General features: G+C 57.2%; 1 protein-coding gene across 2 annotated transcripts; it reads right to left on the bottom strand.

The window, feature by feature from the left end:
- Positions 1-544: 544 nt before the first annotated feature.
- Positions 545-17,148, bottom strand: PDE4C (phosphodiesterase 4C; the record flags this gene model as incomplete). 2 transcript variants are annotated; one of them, XM_082835792.1, is made up of 15 exons in its annotated part: positions 545-934; positions 1,459-1,641; positions 1,898-2,020; positions 3,911-4,065; positions 4,699-4,798; positions 4,885-5,049; positions 5,481-5,579; positions 5,779-5,942; positions 6,480-6,573; positions 6,654-6,766; positions 7,066-7,118; positions 7,349-7,422; positions 7,508-7,544; positions 8,235-8,426; positions 16,907-17,148. In XM_082835792.1, the coding sequence occupies 15 exons, from the start codon at positions 17,146-17,148 to the stop codon at positions 545-547; spliced, it is 2,184 nt and encodes a 727-aa protein (XP_082691918.1). The 2 variants fall into 2 exon arrangements, with proteins under 2 accessions (XP_082691918.1, XP_082691919.1); XM_082835793.1 differs by lacking the exon at positions 16,907-17,148 and adding an exon at positions 11,429-11,574.
- Positions 17,149-18,366: the final 1,218 nt, after the last annotated feature.

Below are 18,366 nucleotides of genomic sequence, written 5' to 3'. Positions count from 1 at the left end.
AACTGGGTCTGGATGAAGCTTTGGTGCTGAGAATTCTCCCATTCAAGTTCTTGTTCTCTTGTAATGAGCTGCCTTGCAGATGAAGGGGAGGTGTCTCGGGGAGGGGGGAACTCCTTGAGGCTGACTCCCCACCTCCTTGTGCAGGGCTAACCCAGAGGCACATAAGAGGCACAGGCCTGGCACACAGTAGGTGCCTGGTAAATATCAGATAAAGAATGAAAAAATAAAGTGATTGACGTGGCTGAAGAGTGACCACTGGAGAAGATGCACACGGGGCCTGGCAGATACTCCCTTTCTACACCAGGGGTTGAAGTCCAGGAGGGAGAACTCAAGGGCCCTGGAAGAGGCTGCCCCCAGCCCAGCTCCTTGGAGAGCTCTCTCAGCTGAGCTCAGGGTCAGAATGGATCCCGCCAGGTGCCTCCAATTCAACCCTGAGAGCTGTCTGTAGCTAAAAGCCTGATTGTCTCCCTCAGTGGGTGGGGAAGGCAAAGCAGGGGCCACCGGAGACCTCTTCCTGGAAAGTCTACACACCCTTCAGGGGCCACTAGGTGCCCAAAGCCTCAGCCATCACATTGCCCTCATGGTCCCCACAGGGCTTGCCCACGGTCCTCTGGTTGTCCAGGTATAGGGCCCCAGGGTCTGGGCTGGCCTCAGGGGACAGGAGCTCAGTGTCAGGTGACTCTGAGGCCTCCCCACCCAGTGCTCCCTCCTCCTCTCCCTCCTCCTCCTCTGCCTCCTGCAGAGTCAGCTGAAACTGGAATCTGTCGGGACCACCCTGCTCGGGGCTGGTGGGCTCCACAGGGCTGCGGGGGATCTTGCTCTGGTACCACTCGCGGTTGTCCTCCAGAGTGTCCAGCAGGTCCTGTGCATCTGGGTGTACCAGGTCAGCCCACGTCTCCCACAGTGGGTGGGCGATGTAGTCAATGAAACCCACCTGTGGGGTGATACAGAATTGGGGGATAGAGGTTGCTGGGTGGTGAGTTACCATGGAACCTAGACCCAGTCCAGCCCCCAGGCCTTTGCCCAGGTTGTTCCCTCTGCCTGGAATGCCATTTCCCAACTCCTACACATCCTTCGAAACCCTCTTCAAATAACCCCTCCTCTTGGAAGACTCCTCTGCCCCTTTTGAGCTCCCCCAACCCCTAAGTCTTTCCCTCTACCTCAGCTCTGACTCAGAGCTGGATGAAATGTGTCCCCCAGACTGGGAGCCCCTCAAGAATCTCCTATGTCACTCAGAACAGATACATCCAAACTCCACAAGTGAGTGAAGATCTCTCTTTTGACAGCCCAGAGGAAATACATACCAGGCTTGACTCTGCACAGCCCAGTGCAGACCCTTAGGCCACATCCCCTCATTTGCCAGCCAGGGGTCAAGCCAGGACTTGTGGGGTCAGCTCAGCCACTCCTTTCCCTCCCACCTCTCCAGTGCCCACCAGCTCGGCTCATTCACCCTCAGACCTGGGACTTCTCCACTGAGGCCGTGTGCTTATCGCACATAGGGCTGATGTCCAGGCCTGATTCGCGCTCACGGTCGCCCTGCTGGAAGAACTCAGCCATGATGCGGTCTGTCCACTGGCGGTAGAGCGGCAGCGGCTTGGTGGGGTTGCTGAGGTCGGCACAGTGCACCAGGCTCTGCAAGACCTGGTGAGACCGAGGCTCGGGAAGGCTCAGGCCAGGCCACCCCAGGCCTGGTACCCGCCCCAGAGGCTGGCGCCATGGACATACCCATCTTACAGGTGGGGAAACTGAGGCTGGGCAGGGGAAAGGGTGGCTAAGGCACAGCCACGTGACCGTATGTGCCTCCATTTCTCCAAGTTGGGCACGCAGTTGGCACTTCATAAATGCAGTTGAATGAGAGTGTGGAAACCAAGACCTTAGGGCTGGCCCAGCCACACACCTGGATGTGGTCGGAGTAGTTGTCTAGCAGCAAGACTCCAAGGCTTGTCACCTTCTTGGTCTCCACCATGGTCTTGAGGTCAGCCAGGATGTTCATGTGTTTGGACATGTCTGTGGCCAGCACCTGGGGGAAGGTGAAGGAGGACGGCAGGTATGAGGATAGCGCCTGCCCCACCCCCACTCCCCACTTCCCAGATACCACACCCACTTGGATCCACAGCCCTCTGAGCCTCAGTGTCCTCATCTGTCAAATGGGGGCATGTATCAAGATTTGCTGTAAACCCAGCTCACAAGAGAAGCTGAGTCAATAGTCCCTTCTCGGGCTTCCCTGGTGGCGCAGTGGTTGAGAGTCCGCCTGCCGATGCAGGGGACACGGGTTCGTGCCCCGGTCCGAGAGGATCCCACATGCCGCGGAGCGGCTGGGCCCGTGAGCCATGGCCGCTGAGCCTGCGCATCCAGAGCCTGTGCTCCGCAACGGGAGAGGCCACAACAGTGAGAGGCCCGCGTACCACACACACACACACACACACACACACACACAAAAGTCCCTTCTCCAAGGTTGCTGGGCTTGTGGGGTGCATCCCACATGTGGGACAGGGCATGAGGGAGGGAGATTAGACCTGGGGGTTGACATGAAACACGCCTGAAGCCCAGCAGATGACTTGGCCAGTGCAAAGGTCCTGAGGCTGAATAAGCTGAGGAACATAGAGGAGAGAGTTGTGGCTAGAACAAACGAGTGCAGGAGCAACATGGGAGCAAGTGAGGGTGACAAGAGTGGGGAGGGCCTCAGGGAGGAGCGGGGGATTTATCCAGAGGGCTGTGGGAGCCACAGGTGGACTGAGTGCTCCCCAAACGTTCCTGTGGCTGCTGCGTGGCCGGGAGGGCTGTTTTTAGCCACCGGAAGGGAAGTTCAGCTCTGAGCACAGCTGCTTAAAAATCATTTAGCTGGACCCATGCGGACCCAGCCCAGGAATGACCCACGGGCTTCTCTGAGAATCAGACCGAAGTCTCAAAACTTCTCCCCAGGGGACTTCCCTGGTGGTCCAGCAGTTAAGACTCCATGTTCCCAATGCAGGGGGTCCGGGTTCGATCCCTGGTCAGGGAACTAGATCCCTCATGCCGCAACTAAGAGCCCGCATGCCACAACTAAAGATCCCATATGCCACAACTAAAGATCCTGCGTGCTGCAACGAAGATCCTGCACACTGCAGTGAAGATCCCTCATGCGGCAACTAAAACCCAGCACAGCCAAATAAATAAATAAATATTAAAAAAACACTTCTCCCCAAACCTCCCATCTGGACCAAATGATGCTTCCACTGGGAGTGCCCACTGCCCAGAGCCCCCACTCTCCCTCAGCAAACTTTTAGTTCCTCTTCACTTGGAGCCTGGTTTCCTCTGAGCCCTCCCCACATGCTGTTCCCTCTGCTGGGAACACTCCTCCCCACCCCATGGTCCTCTACACTCTTCAGGCCCTGACTTCAGGGTTCTCTCCTGGGGAAGGCCTCCTCAACCTTGAGCATCTCTCCATCACAGCTCTGTCTACAGGTCCCCCATCATGGCTCTGCTTGTGGGGCCCCCATCATGGCTCCCACCTATGTGTCCATCTCCCCCACAGACTGTGAGTTTCATAAAGGCCAGAATTCTAATGGTCACTGTCACAGGACAAGCACAATGGACGCTCAATAAATGCTTGTTAAATAAATGAGTTGATGCATAAGACCCCAAAACGTACTGGTGTCTCCCAACTTGAAAAATATCAAATGCACAGACTTAAGGGTCAGAAAAGTTGCACCTGAAACCCCAGAAAGTTTCCACATCGTTTGCACGTGAATCACATCCAAGACCTGATTAGCCTGACCAAGGGCCTAGTCACCCCTACCCAAGGCTTGGACAGTCATTGCCCCATTTTACAGACCAGGAAGCTCGGACTCAGAATGGGGACATGCCCTGGTCCAACTGAACCCCCAGCCATATCAAGATCGCCCCACCCCATCCATCGTTGTTGTCTCACCATGTCGATGACCATCCTGCGCAGACTCAGCCGCTGCTTGGTGGTGAGGTTCTGGAAGATGTCACAGTTCTCTGCCTGCAGCAGCTTGAAGCCCACAGCCAGGTGGTGGTTCTCCAGCATGGAGGTATCATTGTACATAAGTGCAAGCTCTGAGTCTGTAGGGGAGGTGGAGCACCTCAAGACCTGCCCACCCAACCCACTCCACCCAAAGGCCGGTTCTGTAAATTCTCGGTAAACTCCTACTCATGCATTAAAGCCCCAACTCCAATGCCCCATCCTCCAGGAAGCCTTCTAGGACCCTGTCTCCCCCCATGGCCCTGCCCTGACTCTGCAGGGCTGGGGGCATCTGTGTTTAGCTCTACCTCCTCGAGACTGGTGACTCCTTGGGGACTTGGCATGGCAGGAGACAGTGCTGTGTGCTGGTTGAGTGAAATACCAAGTCTTTGTCTTATTAGACCCTGGGATCCTCAAGTGAGAGGGCTCCACTCTTATCTCCAGCTCTCCAGGGATGTATATAAGAGGTACCCAATAATTGCTTGTTGACTGAGTTTTTCTGACACCACAAAGGATCCTAAACTTTAAAATCTCAGTGGGCCCAAATCAGCTCTGTCACATTTGTTATTCTCTCATTTACTGAGTATCTACTGTATATCTGGGTCTGCTCTCAGCACCTAAGGGAGGGAAGATTGTGGCAGTCATTTCACAAACAGGGAGACTCAGAGCAGGAACGGGACCACCTAACATCACTTGATTGACAGGTGGTGGCAGGGCCCAGCCCCCTAACTCACTGGTGTTAATGAGAAACTGATTGGAGACCCCAGGATGATCCACATCATGGATGGCGCTTGCAAAGATGGCAGCCAGGACTTCCAGGTCAGTGAACACGGCCTGAGTGGGCACGGAGCATAAGAGGTGAGGGGCAGGCTCTCTGTGCCCTGCACGCACCAGGGCTGCCTGCAGCTGTAGGGCCCTACCTCAAGCGCAGGTGTGGCCAGCAGCACATGTGTAGACTGGGCCACGTCAGCGGCGTGTAGGCTATTGTGGTAGGCCACATCGTTGTGGTAGTGACCCTCCAGTGTCAGTAGGTAGGTGGCAAGTGTGTCTGCTGGGATCCGAAATGTCTTGAGCAGGTCCCGTTCCTGGTGCATCACAGGGCCCCAGTCAGGGCCTCGGCCTCTGGGTGGCAGCACACACTATTCCTATGCCTTCTCTCCTTCTGAATCCCTATCCATCTCTCAAGTGCCCCCTCTTCCAGGATGCCCTCCCTGCTCTCCCTCTGAACTCCCCTGGTCTCTGTCCTTCCCCTCTGGCTCATCTCTGACCCCACAGTTGTTCCCTACAGACTGGGTCTCTTCAGGCCTGGCCCAAGGCTGAGGCTTGAGTCTTGTTGCCAATCAGCAGTGAACTTTTAAACCTAACAAATGCCTATCCATCCTTCAATGCCCCTGCTCAAATGACCCCATTCAGGGATGTTAGGGAGGATTTGAAGAATATGTGTCCCCTGAGGTCCTGAGGTAGGAAGGAGTGAAGGAAACACAAGGGTATTAGAAGCCAAGGGCAGGGGAGGTACCTGAAAGATGCTGAACATGATAGCTGTGAGGGGCCGGTTCCCACTTAGCTCTGCCACCTTGAACACATCAAGCCCCCACTTCTTGGTGTCTTCCAGCTCCTAAAATGTGAAGGACTGGAGCTTAACTGCAACCCAACTTCCCCAGACTCTGGAGCCTCAACCCCCATCCCCAGGCCTCAGGTCCTACGCTGAGCCCCACCTGGTCAGTATATAGGTGGGCAAACTGAGGCCCCAAATAGGGTAGCCACACAGAGCCAGGATTCAAACCTGGGTCTCAGCATTCCTATTGTAAACCCACCTTGGCCAGTTGTCCCTCCTGATCAGTCTGGACCCCAAAGCGTGGGACAGTGGCTGCAGAAAGGCTGGTACTGTGGGGGAGTCCACGCAGGCTGCTGATCTGGGACATGGGCCTTGGGGGCTCCGTGGGGGTCACCCTGGGCAACTCCACCTCAGTCTGCTGGTCTGTAGATGGGGCAGGGTAGGGCTCAGAGAAGTCAATTCACCTGCTAGGGTTGGCCTGCGTGGCCTCAAGTACTGGACCTTGCCAAGCCTCAAGATCAACCTATTTCCTTTTTACCTGGACAAAAGTAATCTCAGAGTAAAGTTCTTTCTGGCCTGTAGATACCCTTCTCCTCTGTTCAAGGCTGATCTCAGTGACCTCTTCTGCTGGACATGGCCCCTGGGCACCTGGAGCTTAGTATTTTTCCCAAAACAGTCAAATGTCCTTTCCGTCTCCCAAGCTGGAGACCCAGCTCTGTCGTTCCCTCTATCTCCTCCTTGGCAAACTTCTACTCACACTTCAAAACCCTAACTTTAATGTCCCCCTCCTCCTGAAAGATCCTTCTGTCCCTCCCTCTGGTCCAGCCCTGCCTCATGGGGCTGGGGGTGTCCGTGTCTGGTTCTATCTTCCTCAGTTGAAGTCTGTAGCAGAAGTCTTTCCTTCCCTTCCCTCTTCCTACCTCTGTAATGTGGCCTAGTCAGTGACCCACCATAGCTCACCCAGGAAGGTTCGGGATATGTACTCAGACACTTGGTTCCCAGAGCTGCTGGCTTCAGACAGGTGAGTCAACTCCCGGTTCAGCATCCACTTGAACTGCAGGGGAAGGTGATGTCAGTGATGATGGGGGCACTGTGGACATAGGCAGGTGATCTCAGTTATCTGGACCTACTAACCTTGTTGGAGGCCATCTCCCCCACCGAGTGCCGCGCCTGCAGTGTCTCCAGTTGATCCAAACACCAATCCAGCTCGTCCAGTGTCTCCAAAGCCAGCTTCTGCCCAGTGTCCTCTGGGGGCCAAGCTGGTCAGGGGCCTGCCCCACCCCTACTTGGGAACCCTGTGTCCCTCCTGCTCCCATCTGTGCATCTGGACCCTGGATGCCTTCCCAATGAGAATGAGGCCACTCAGGACCCCAGGATCTCCGCATCCCCAAGGGTGTTTGGGCGGGGTGGGGGGGTGGCGGGGTGGGGTGGGGGGGAGGTTTACAATTAGCACAGCCCAAGGATTCATGGGCTGGGGAGGTCCCCATAGAGAGGAAGTTCACAGCTGTCCCACAGTGGAAGGAGGGGATAGCAGCAGGCGCATTACCTGTTGGTGGAGGGGGCTGACTGCCAGATGGGGTGTTCCCGACGCATGCCTGCCTGCAGTACAATCGGCTCAGGAGCGGCCTGCCCCACCCATAGGGCCCCGCCCCCCAAGACCTCCTGGTCCCTGCCCCTCCTCCTCTTCCCCCATCCCCGAATTGCCAGCCGCGCCCCTTCCGCCCGTGCCCCGCCTCTGCTTCGCCCACCTAGTCTTCTGATCCCGCCCCTCTCCGCCAGGCCCTGCCCTTCTCTCCGCCAGGCCCCGCCCAGCCCCGCCCCCTGCGTACTTGGCTGCCCCGCGGCCTTGCAGGTGGGCAAGGGTCGCAACGTTGCTCCGAACCGTCCTCAGACTGGCCAGGACCTGCGAGGGGGGGTGGCCAGCGTTGAGAAGGAAGGGTCGGCTCTACCTGCCCGGCACACGGGAGAAAGGAGAGGTGGGTACCCACCTGGGCAAAGGGTGTCACAATCACGTCTTCTCCGTGTCTGCGGGGAGACCAGACATGGGAGGGCGGTCAGAGGGAGCCCTCCCACACGTTCCCATCTTCCAGTTTTTTCTGGTTTTTTTTTTTTTTTTTTCCTTTTTTGCGCCACGCGGCATGCGGGATCTTAGTTATTGAACCCGTGCCCCCTGTAGTGGAAGCGCAGAGTCTTAAGCACTGGACCGCCGGGGAAGTCCCCCATCTTTCAGCTTTTACCCACACTGTGCCCTCAGCTGAGGGCATCCTCCTGTCCCGACTCCCTCTTTTGGGTGTCTTCCTAGTAGTTCCTGGACTCCCCTCACCTGACTCTTCTCTGAAAGCAGCCACAGCCCCTCTGACCAATCACTCACTTTATCCCCATCTCACAAATGGAGAATCTGAGTCCCAGGGGCAACAGGAGTCTTAGTAGAGGCAGGAAATTATTGCTACCAGAAAGCTCAAATCAAAGTGTACGTTCGGTTGCTGTTAATTGGACTTAATGTCACTGGATTGCCACCCAACCCCAGCCTAAAGTGAAGCACAGAGGATCACTGGATATCATTCTTAGCATGTCCTACTGAACAAGCAAATAGGCAAACTCCTACATAAACTTTAAGGCCCACCTCAAACGGTCATTTGAAGGAGGTGTGCCGAATGGAGGAATAAAGGAAGGAAGGAAGTAGAAAGCGGTATTATCCCCCAGCCTCAGACTCACAGGTCGCTAGCCACAGAGGAGTTCCGGGACATGGTCTTGGACGAGAGTTCGTAGTCACTGTCTGAGCGGTACAGGAAGGACTCCCGCCTCTGGCTGTGCTGGGCAGGGGCTTGGATGACCCGGCCAAGGCCAGACCCAGCCTGATGGTCCAGGGCGCTTCTTCTGCATGATAGCCCATTTTCCAGGTCCAAGCTGAAGGAAAAGGAGTCACAGTCAGAGCCGAGGGTCCTGGCATATGGATGCTGGGTCATGGCCTATATCAGTTTTGTCACATCCTCCCTGGGGCCACGCGGTGGGCTGGGCAGGAGTGGCCTGCAGCTTGTCCATCTGTCCCACGGTCACACCCCCACTCAGGGACACTGCCGCGTCCCTCACGCCTCCATCTCCACCTCTGTACCCCAGAGTCTTTTCCACTGGGACTAATCTGGACTCCAGGACGTGAGTTTCAGATCTGTCTCCAAGTGGCTGTTGTGACCATGGGTAGGTCTCAGCTCTTCTATGGACATCAACAACTTTGTTTCTAATATGGGTGTGGTAGTCTTCATCCCCAGGGTGCTTTTAGGGAGCTTTTTAGGGTGCTTTTACCGAGCACCTGAGGAGAGCGACAGGGCTCCCGTATTACTAAGGAGTAAACTGAGGTCCAAGTCGCAGGGTAAGTTCATGGGGATTGGAAACGACTTCCTGGGCTTTCCCCTCTGGAGGGGACCTGGGCCCCGCCTAGACGGGGCACACACGAAGGCTCCTCACAGCCAGGAGAGGCCCCATCCCCAGCCAGCTTTGGCTACGCCCTGGACCACCTGTCCCCTTTCCCCAGCTCCAGCCCATATGGCCCCACCCCAATCTCACCAACCATGCCTCCAGCTCGCTCTGGCCCCCTATCCTTAGCTCCCCAGTTCTTCCGCTTTATTTTTGGCCTGAACGCTCTGCCTGTTCTCTTCCACCTCTGGGCCTTTGCACAGGATGTGTCCTCTCCCCAGAGCACCGTCCTCCTCCTGTTCCAGGCAATCCCCAATCGCCCCTCCCATCCCTCCCTCCAGCCACACTCTGACGGAATAAGGAGGATCTACTACTCTCACCCTTCGAGTCAGAGGTCAGAGAAAGAGTGGCAGGGGGCATGGGGCTAGAACAGAAGTGTGGGAGGGGGAGTTAGCAACCAGGGAGAGGGGCTGCAAGTGAGTCAGGTTTCTGAGAAGGGAGCGGGCAGGAAAGACGGAGACAGGAAGACGCCAGGGGCCGCCCCTAGACACGCCCCTCCTGGCCGAGGGCCAGTGTCCACCTGGTCCCCCTCCAGGTCACCCCATCCCAGTCCACGGATGGGATCGGCGCCTGCCGGAAGATTCCGAGCAGGGAATTCGGCTCAGACCGGGTTGGGGGTGGGGAATTCGGCAGGATTCTGTCCGGTTCAGCTGGATTCGGTCCGGCTCGGTCAAGTACGGCCAGGTTTGACTAAGCTGGGTCTGATCGTACAGGATTGGACCTCTTCCCCTGAGTTCTGTCGGGTGAGTTCGGTAGAATTCGGCTACAACCGACCGCATTCGGGTAGGTTCGGATGCGTTCGGGCGTGTTCGGCTACGTCCAGTCGCGCCAGGTTTTCGAGCAAGTCCGGGTGGCACTCGGGCCAGGTCGGGCATATTCGGCTTAGTCCGGCCTCACTCGGGTGTTCGGCTATGTCCGACCGCTCTCGGTCTGTTCGGGTTCTGGGTCTCCCGGAGAAGCCCCTCAAGTCCAGCGTTTCTGAGTTCCCGCTTCGTGACATCACCCGGAGGGGCGGGACTTCTTAGCTCTTACCCGGCCTCCGAGTGTGCCCGGTGACTGGAGGAGAGACACTCTTGGGGGCGGGCTAGTGGCGGTGGATACCCTAAACCTGTGCTCAGAGGGGGAGGCCTGGGAGTGGCTACCACCTACCCCTCCCTCTCATCTCCCCAAAAGTTCTGGGAAAAGCACACCTATGGATGAATAGGGAAACTGAGGCCGGGAGAGGCCACAACGTGCTGGGTTCGAATCCAAGTAGCGAGCACGGAGAGTTAAGGGCTGAGCCGGGGTTTTGTCGCTACGGGGGAAGCTGTTTTTCTTTCTGCTCTAAACTTAGCCGAGAGCTGCTGGGTCAGGCCGTGGTTCCATGACGCGGGCAGCGGGGAGGAGCTAGCACCGACTGTGGGAACGGCGCGTCTGTCCATCTGTTAGACAGGTAAACTGAAGCACAGGGGCCTCGGAGAGACCTGCCCTCGCCCAGCCTCACGCCCTTGACGTCCTCGACGCCCCTGTGCTCACTCCGGAGCCCTCGGCGGGGACCCCTCTTCGCAAGCTTCTGGTGCCCTGGGGGCGCTCTCCCGGACCCGGGACCCCAGTCTCGGCCTGAAATGGCCCATCAGGGACCACCGTCACAACTGCCCCCCTCTCCACCAGCTGCCACTGGCCGTGTGACCTTGGAGAAGGGACCTTTAGTCTCTGAGCCGCAAGATGCCAAATTACCAAGTGAGAAAACCGCACGAGCCAAGCGCAAGGTATGAGACCCAGTCGGCGCCCACCAGCCCCACCTCCAACCCCAGCCTCTGCCCTGCGACCCACGATGTGACAGTCGCTTCCTGAAGGGCCGGAATTCGAACCTAAAGCGGTGGAACGAGTCCTTGGAGAACGCAAGCGAGTGGGGCTGCGCAGAGGCGGCGCTCTGCGCGGGTGCGCAACAAGCTCTCTTACACCGCGAACACCCTGCCTCAAAGGCCTCCATCAAATCACTTCTTCCTCCGCGGAGATCGAGGGCTTAGTGTGAGGCCACCAGGCCATCCCGTTGCTGGCGCCAGAACGGATGGCGGGGGCAGACCGAGGGGAGGAGTGACCCTCTTCCCTCCACCTCCAGGACTCTCAGCCCGCCTGCCCCGGGTTGGCGAGGGTCAGAAGGAGACGTGAGCCTCAGCCCGTCCTGCTCCAGGCCGCACAGCTGGAGAGGGACAGACGGCTGGTCCCCTGGGCGTGTGTCCAGGCGGTGGGTGGAGGGAAACAGAGATGGAGAGAGACAGTCATCAACTAAAAGAGACAGAGATAGGACAGAGGGAGAGAGATACCGAGAAAGGGCAAAGAGGCAGAGCCTTTATGCCCTGACCCCCAACCTGGCCCCAGCTGTCCTTGACTCTGCCCTTCCCACCACCAGCCCGGCTGTTCCCATGAGCCCTGCGAGGCCCACTGTCTCGCCTCACCACAGCGGATGGGCCACGGTGAAGCGCCGCTGCAGGCGGATGCTCTGGTTCACCAGGAGCTTCCTGAAGAGCCCGGGGGAGCCGCGCGGGGAGCCCCGGGGGGAGCTGGGCACAGGGGCCGGGGCGGACGCAGGGGGACCCTGCATCGCCAAGACCGCGTGGAGGCTGGACGGAGTACAGGCTGCGCGGGACCTTTTCTGGACAACCACGGGGGCGGGGCCCGGCGGGGAGAGGGCAGGAGGCGCACCCGCCCCGCCTTCGCCGCTCAGGGACGCCCTCACCGGGACAAATGGGGAAACCGAGGCACTGAGCTAGACGGGACACTCTCTGCTTCCCCTTTGGGGGAGCCCAGAAACCGCATCTTATACCACTTCCCTCTGCCACCATGTCCCCCAGTAGTGCAGCTTGCTCAACTGATAACTCGGCTGAAAAGAGATACAGAAGTCAAAAAAGGAAGCGCTCTCCATTATCAGGGAGTCACCGAGACACAGAGTTTGCCGAGGGGCTGCCCAGATCCCACACAGTGCTTGCAATACCCCTCTACCCATTTTCCAGATGGAGAAACGGAGCACTGAGCCACCAAGGGGCTGCTCAGAAACTACAAACCCTTTAATCCTTTGTCAGGGGGGGAACTGAGGCTTGGAGAAAAGCGGTAACAGACGCAAGTCTTCATGGCAAGGCAGCTCCCCCTCTTCCTGTCCCCCTCCACAAGTCCCCACATGACCTCCACCTGCTCTGACATTCCCCAGGCCCTGTCTCTGGATCGTTTCCCCTCTCCTGCTGTCTCTACTGGACAAACATCCGTACTCCACTCCTGCCAGGCCTTCCGGTCCTGTGAAGCTTCAGCTGCCACCGCCCACCCCAGGAAGGACCCTTGGAAAGGGAAGCCTTGTCCCTGGTATCAGGCGGGGCTGTTCAGGGGTCTGTACCAGCTGGCCTACCCTCAGAATGCTGGGGTTGGGTGGTCTTGCCCCATTCTTCAGAAAAGGACACCAAGTCTCGGAGAATGTCACACTTGGAGGCAAGACCCAGAACAGCCACCTCTCAGGCAGAAGCAACCGAGGCCCACCTGAGGCCACACAGAAGCTATGGGCCTGACTGTGTCCTGCTGTGGGATAACAAGCCCCCTGCCTGGGCCTTGCCCCAGGGGACTGCACTAGTTTTGGGAGTCCCAGACAAATGCCACCCAGGTTTCTGGCAATCCTGGGGGGATGTGAGATACTATTTCGGGAGATCAGGGCTTCAGTGGTGAGACCCTGACCCTCCCCTGACATCTCAATCATACTACGGTCCCCGTTGCATAGATGAGAAAACGGAGGCTCACAGAGGAGTCACACTGGGGCTCAGGAGGACAGAGAGTCTCAAGGGTCTGGCTGGGAACCCCCTTCTGTCCCTGTGGCCCTGCAACCGGACACCTGGTGGGAATCAGACTCTCTGTCCCCAAGACAAAAATACCATCTGTAGCTGCTGTGGCTATACCTAATTATAGCTTGTCCCCAGGGGATAGAGGCCGCCAGGATCAGTCTAGTGGAGAGACTGGGGCTGGGTCCAAGGAGCCTTGACACCACCTCAGCCCCATGGGGGAGACTCACAGCGTTCTCATATCCCCAAGGAGAGACTGAGGAGATGCAGTCCTTCTCCTGAATTCACAAACATAAAATGGAAGGTTAAGGCTAAACACATGGGTACGAACTGAGCACTCCTTGCTCTCCCGGTGCTGAGCCAAGGGCTGTGCATGTAAAAGTCATTTTATTTTCAGAGCAACTCTATAAAGTGGGGACTATTATTCCCATTTTGTGGATGGGGAAACCGAGGCACAGAGAGGTGTGCTCATTGCCTGAGGTCATTCAAGCCTAGGTTGGCAGCCTCCCCAGCCTCTCCCAATGGCCCCATCTCCTCTGCAGTCCCAGGTGCTACTCTGACATTAACGCTTTATCAATAGTTTTAATATTAATGTTTCATTAATAGATTCAACTTTAAATACTTTATAACCAGTTTTAACGGTAATGCATTATCAATAGCTTTTTGGATGGAGAAACTGAGCCACACAGCCAAGATTCAGCATTGAAAACCTGGCCTGCCTGACCCTGGGAGATGACCCCAAGCTTCAACCAGGAAGGGACAGAGGCCAAAGGAGGGGTTGACGTGACTTTGTTTCACCCTAACTTTGTCCCTGCACGCTATGTGACCTGAGGAGGTGCCCAGCAGCCTCTAATGTCCTTAACACTTCGGTGTCTCAATTTCCCCTATTTGAGCCTCTTCCCTGGGCAAGCACTTGTCTCCTCTGCCACCAGGTGGCCCCCGTGAGACAGGAGGTGGGTGCTGTTACACCCATTTTATGGACGAGGATACCATAAGTCTGACGCTTTGCACATTCTGTTCCTTCTGCTTGGCATACTCTTCCCTGCACTCCTCCCGGCTGACTTCTCTTTACCCTTCAGGCTAAGCTTGGATGTCACTTCTTCCGAGCAGTCCTTCCTCACCCCCTACCTCCAAAAGCTGGGTCAGAAGCCTCCTCTGGGCCCCACGGCACCCTGATCTCTCTCCATCACAGCACAGATCACTCTGTGTTGTCTCCAGCTGGTATGAGTCTGTCTGGAGAGGAGAGATGACTTGCCCAAGTCCGCCTGAAGAATCTAGTTATCTTTTTTTGTTTTTCTAATAATAAAAAAAAAAGTTTTGGCCCCACTCCAGGACATGTGAGATCTTAGTTTCCTGACTACATATCAAACCCGCACCCCCTGCCTCGGAAGCGCAGAGTCTTAACCACTGGACAACGAGGAAAGTTTCCCTTTGAAGAATCTAGATAGAGAGAGGAGGGTGGAGGCTGAGTCACATGTGCAGATGGTCACATGGGTCAGATCTCACCCTCCTCTGCTCCAGATCCTCCTGTGGCTCCCCATTGCCCTCACTTCTGAATCCATACCTCCCTGGACGCCTGTGTGGCCTCACTCCTGCCGGCCTCCCCAGCACACTCCTCTTGGCTCACTCTGCTTCAGTTTCATCATCCCCTCCCCACTTGCTGTTTTTCAAAGCATCCAGGCTCATTCCTATCCCATGCCCTTGCCTGAAGGCTCTTCCCCTGCTAACTTTTTTTTAAAATTTATTTGGTTGCACCGGGTCCTTAGTTGCGGTTCACGGGCTCCTTAGTTGTGGCATGCGAACTCTGAGTTGTGGCATGCATGTGGGATCTAGTTCCCCGACCAGGGATCAAACCCAGGCTCCCTGCACTGGGAGTGCAGAGTCTTAACCACTGCGCCACCAGGGAAGTCCCCCCTGCTACCTTTTTTGTCTTTCAGGTCACAGTTGAAGCATCACCCCCTGCAGGAAGCCCTCCGTGACCAGCCAAGTAAAATAAATATTCTCAGAGCACCCTCCTCTCATGGGTACAATTTCACATTTACTGTCCTGATTATTTGATCTGTGTCTGCCTCACCTGCCAGCCCCTTGAGGGCAGGACGAGGTCTGCCTTGCTCCCAGTTGTGCCCTCAGTGCCCAGCACTCAGTAGGTGCTCAGTAAATGTTTGTGAGATGAAGAAGAGCCTCCCCTCCCACCCTCCAGCCACACTGATCTGTGTTCATGTCCTCATATATCTGATCCTCTTGAGTCTGACGCTTTGCACATTCTGTTCCTTCTGCTTGGCATACCCTTCCCTGCACTCCTCCCGGCTGACTTCTCTTTACCCTTCAGGCTAAGCTTAAATGTCTTCTTCTTCCGAGCAGTCCTTCCTCACCCCCTACCTCCAAAAGCTGGGTCAGAAGCCTCCTCTGGGCCCCACGGCACCCTGATCTCTCTCCATCACAGCACAGATCACTCTGTGTTGTCTCCAGCTGGTATAAGTCTGTCTCTACCTTTAGCCTATGAGCACCTGCTTGCCCTTGGGCTGTGGCCCCAGTACAGGGCCTGGCACATGGTAACTGCTAAATAAATGCTTGCTGAACAAGATGCTCAGACCCTCCCAGACCCATGTGATCCACCTGGGGTACTGGGGAGGAGGGCCACAGCTGAGGACCATGCTCTGGCACAGACCGTGCATGACAAAATGCAGAAATTACGGGTTTGTGTTTGCATCTCACTGATGACACAGGCTCAGGGAAGCACCACCGCTTGCTTGGCAGTGCACAGAACATTGGCCTTGAACCTAGCTTCCCTGAAGGCTGAGCCTCTCCCACCACATCAGCACGTATATGCATGGGCAGGACACACACACACACTCACAGGAACACAACCCACCACTCCTGCCTTCCAGAGCCACGTGGTTCTCCCCCGAGATGGGCCCAAACCTAGTCTCTGTTTGTTCTTTCTTGAAGATGGAAAGTCATGAGTCACGGGGAGAGAGGGGAGGAGAAGCTGAGGGCTGGAGGGTGGAGGCAAGGGGCCTGCTGGGTCACCTAGGAAAGCTCCAACCCTTCTGGGCTGTGGGGCCCTTCTGCCCCAGACACCAGCCAGGGCTGCTGGAGGGCCAGGCTGGGGTGTTAGGCCAGGCTTGTTGATCAAGAAGTCTGTGGCCCCGGGAGGTCCAGGGACCAAGGCAGGAGAAAAGTCCAGAGAGGAAAGAAAGCGACTCACCCAAGGTCGCTCAGCCTGGCCTCAAACCCAGGGCTCTAGATCTGGCCTGATTTAGCTCCCCCTCCCATCCAAGGAGGGCCTGGGACTCCTGGATCCTGCTCTTTGGTGGCACTGAGGCCCCTCTGACCCCACTAAGGCCCCTGTTTTTCTGTGTTTCTATTCTGTCTTTGTCTTATTCTGCCCCCCTCCCTCAGTTTATATGAAACGGCAGCAGCCCCTCCCCCACCTCTACTCCCCTCTTCTCCACCTCATTCTTGTGTGGAAGAAACATCCTGTGCTCAGGCTTCCCAAGAGGCTTCCCTCTGACAGCAGGGGACACGTGAGTGTGTGCGTGTGTGTGTGTGGACACGCCACAGAGGAGGCTCCTCCCCCAGCACAGCAGACAGCCTGCCCTGGCCCTCTCATATACCCAACCCAAGCTCCCCTGAAATGCTTGCCGTGGCCACAAACCCACAAACACCCGAGGACACTCCAGGGTCTGGAGGGCCCTTGGACACCGAACTGGATCAGAGCGAGGACAGTCGCGCCCAGCCACACACACGGGCACCACAAGGGGAAACACCAAAGCACGTAGGTAACTGGTATACACACACCTGAACACATTCCCATCACCCACAGACACACAGCCAGCTGTGGACACTCACACAACAGATAGGAGCACACACGGGGTCGCAACTGCTCAGATTCACACGCATTCGGATGCAACGGCACTTGGGCACACCAGGTCACACAGACCCATAAGCGATCATGGCACTGCCACCCCCCAGCTCCACCCTCCTCTAAAGCGCCAGCCTCAGCCAAGAGGCAGAGACCCCCGCCCCTGGAAAAGCAAAGACCCTCCCCTACTCCCGCCAGGCCCTGCGCGCCCCTCCCCCACTCCGCGGGAGGGGCTGCCCCCGCCCACCTACCGCCTGTGGAAGGAGGAGGGCCAGGAGCGCAGCGACTTCTCGAGCGCCGGCCGCGGGCTCAGGTCCCGCTCCCTGCGGCCCACAGACTTGTCCGGGTCTGAGTGGAAGCGCCGCTGGATGAGGATGGGGTGCCGGGGCTGCCGCCACAGGTGCTTCGGAGCCCTGGCTATGCCTTGGCGGCTGCGAGCGCGGTTCAGCTCGCGGGATGCCTCTACCCCTTCTTGGACCCCTGGGGTCTCCATGCGACCGAGCGGGGGAGCAGGCAGAGAGCAGGGCGCGGGAGCGGTCCCCGGGAACGAAGTGTCTGAGCCCGGGTCCGGCCAGAGCCGGGGGTGGAGAAGACAGAGAGGAGCTGTCCGCGCCGGAGGTGCTGAGGCGGGAGAAGGTAGACCCAGGGGCTCAAGGTGGGGCTGACACCGAGGAGCTGTCCTTGTTGAGAGGGTGCTGAAGGATAGATAGCAGGCGAAGAAGAACTTGGGAGTGAGGGTTGAAGACAGGATCTGGGGAGATCCCCAGCGCCAAGAATGGCCTGAGGTCCCCTCTGGTGCTGAACGAAATAGGAGCAAGACATGGACTTGGAGTGAAGACAGAAATTGTCCTCCCGGTTGCTGCTGAATGGAGAGCGGGAAAACAGGGGCTCTGGGGACCCCCAACACCAAGGCACTGCCCCGACTCCTGATGCCGAAAGGAAAGAAGGCAGTAGATTCAGGAGCTCCGGGTGGCTGAGACAGAGAGGAGCTGTCCGCGACCTGTCGGTTCTGAAAGGCAGGGCAGGAAGACAGACAGGGGTTCAGGAGAACCTTCAGACCAGGGTGCCGACTGCCCAGGAGGTGCTGAAAGCAGTGGTGGGTCCTCAACCCTCCCGCATGACTGTAGCAAAGACGAGTCTGGAAGCAGAGTCAAGGGCTCGGGTCTTCAGTGGTAGGCACAGATGTCAGCCTCTGCTGAGGAAGGTAGGCTTAGTGGTTCAGCCCCAGATGGGGTCTTTCTGGGACCTTAAAACGCCCATACACGCAGGGCAGGAATCCGGGATGTAAAGAGAGATGGGGGAGGGCTGTGGCAGGGCTCTCCAATGCCTGGGATGGGCACACAGAAGCTGCCTCTGGTTGGGATTGCCAACAGTGGGGGTGGGTAGAGAGGGGCACTTTTTTATAGCCACACTGACACCCAGATCCTCAGCAGAAATGGCAGGATCTCATTCGCCCTGTGACGCCCTGGGCCCCTCCTCACTGTCACAATTCCTGCCTTCAAATCCCAGGCCTGCCCCTGCCTTCCACAGTTCTAGAAACTCAAGGCCCTGCCCACAAGGCATTCTAATCTCAGGGGTAATTTCCTGGGAAGTGGCAAAGGGAGGGCGAGAATATTTTAGATCACGGTTAACAGAAGTAGACATGGACAAGAGCAGGGCTGAGAAGGTGGGTGTGGCTGGGGAAGGGAAGCATTTGCAGCCATTTGGGAGC

This window comes from Leucopleurus acutus (genome assembly GCF_964270905.1).
Source record: "Leucopleurus acutus genome assembly, chromosome: 3".
Lineage (NCBI taxonomy): Eukaryota > Metazoa > Chordata > Mammalia > Artiodactyla > Delphinidae > Leucopleurus > Leucopleurus acutus.
The sequence above is the reverse complement of the archived record's forward strand: the minus strand, read 5'-3'. Positions and strand labels throughout refer to the sequence as shown.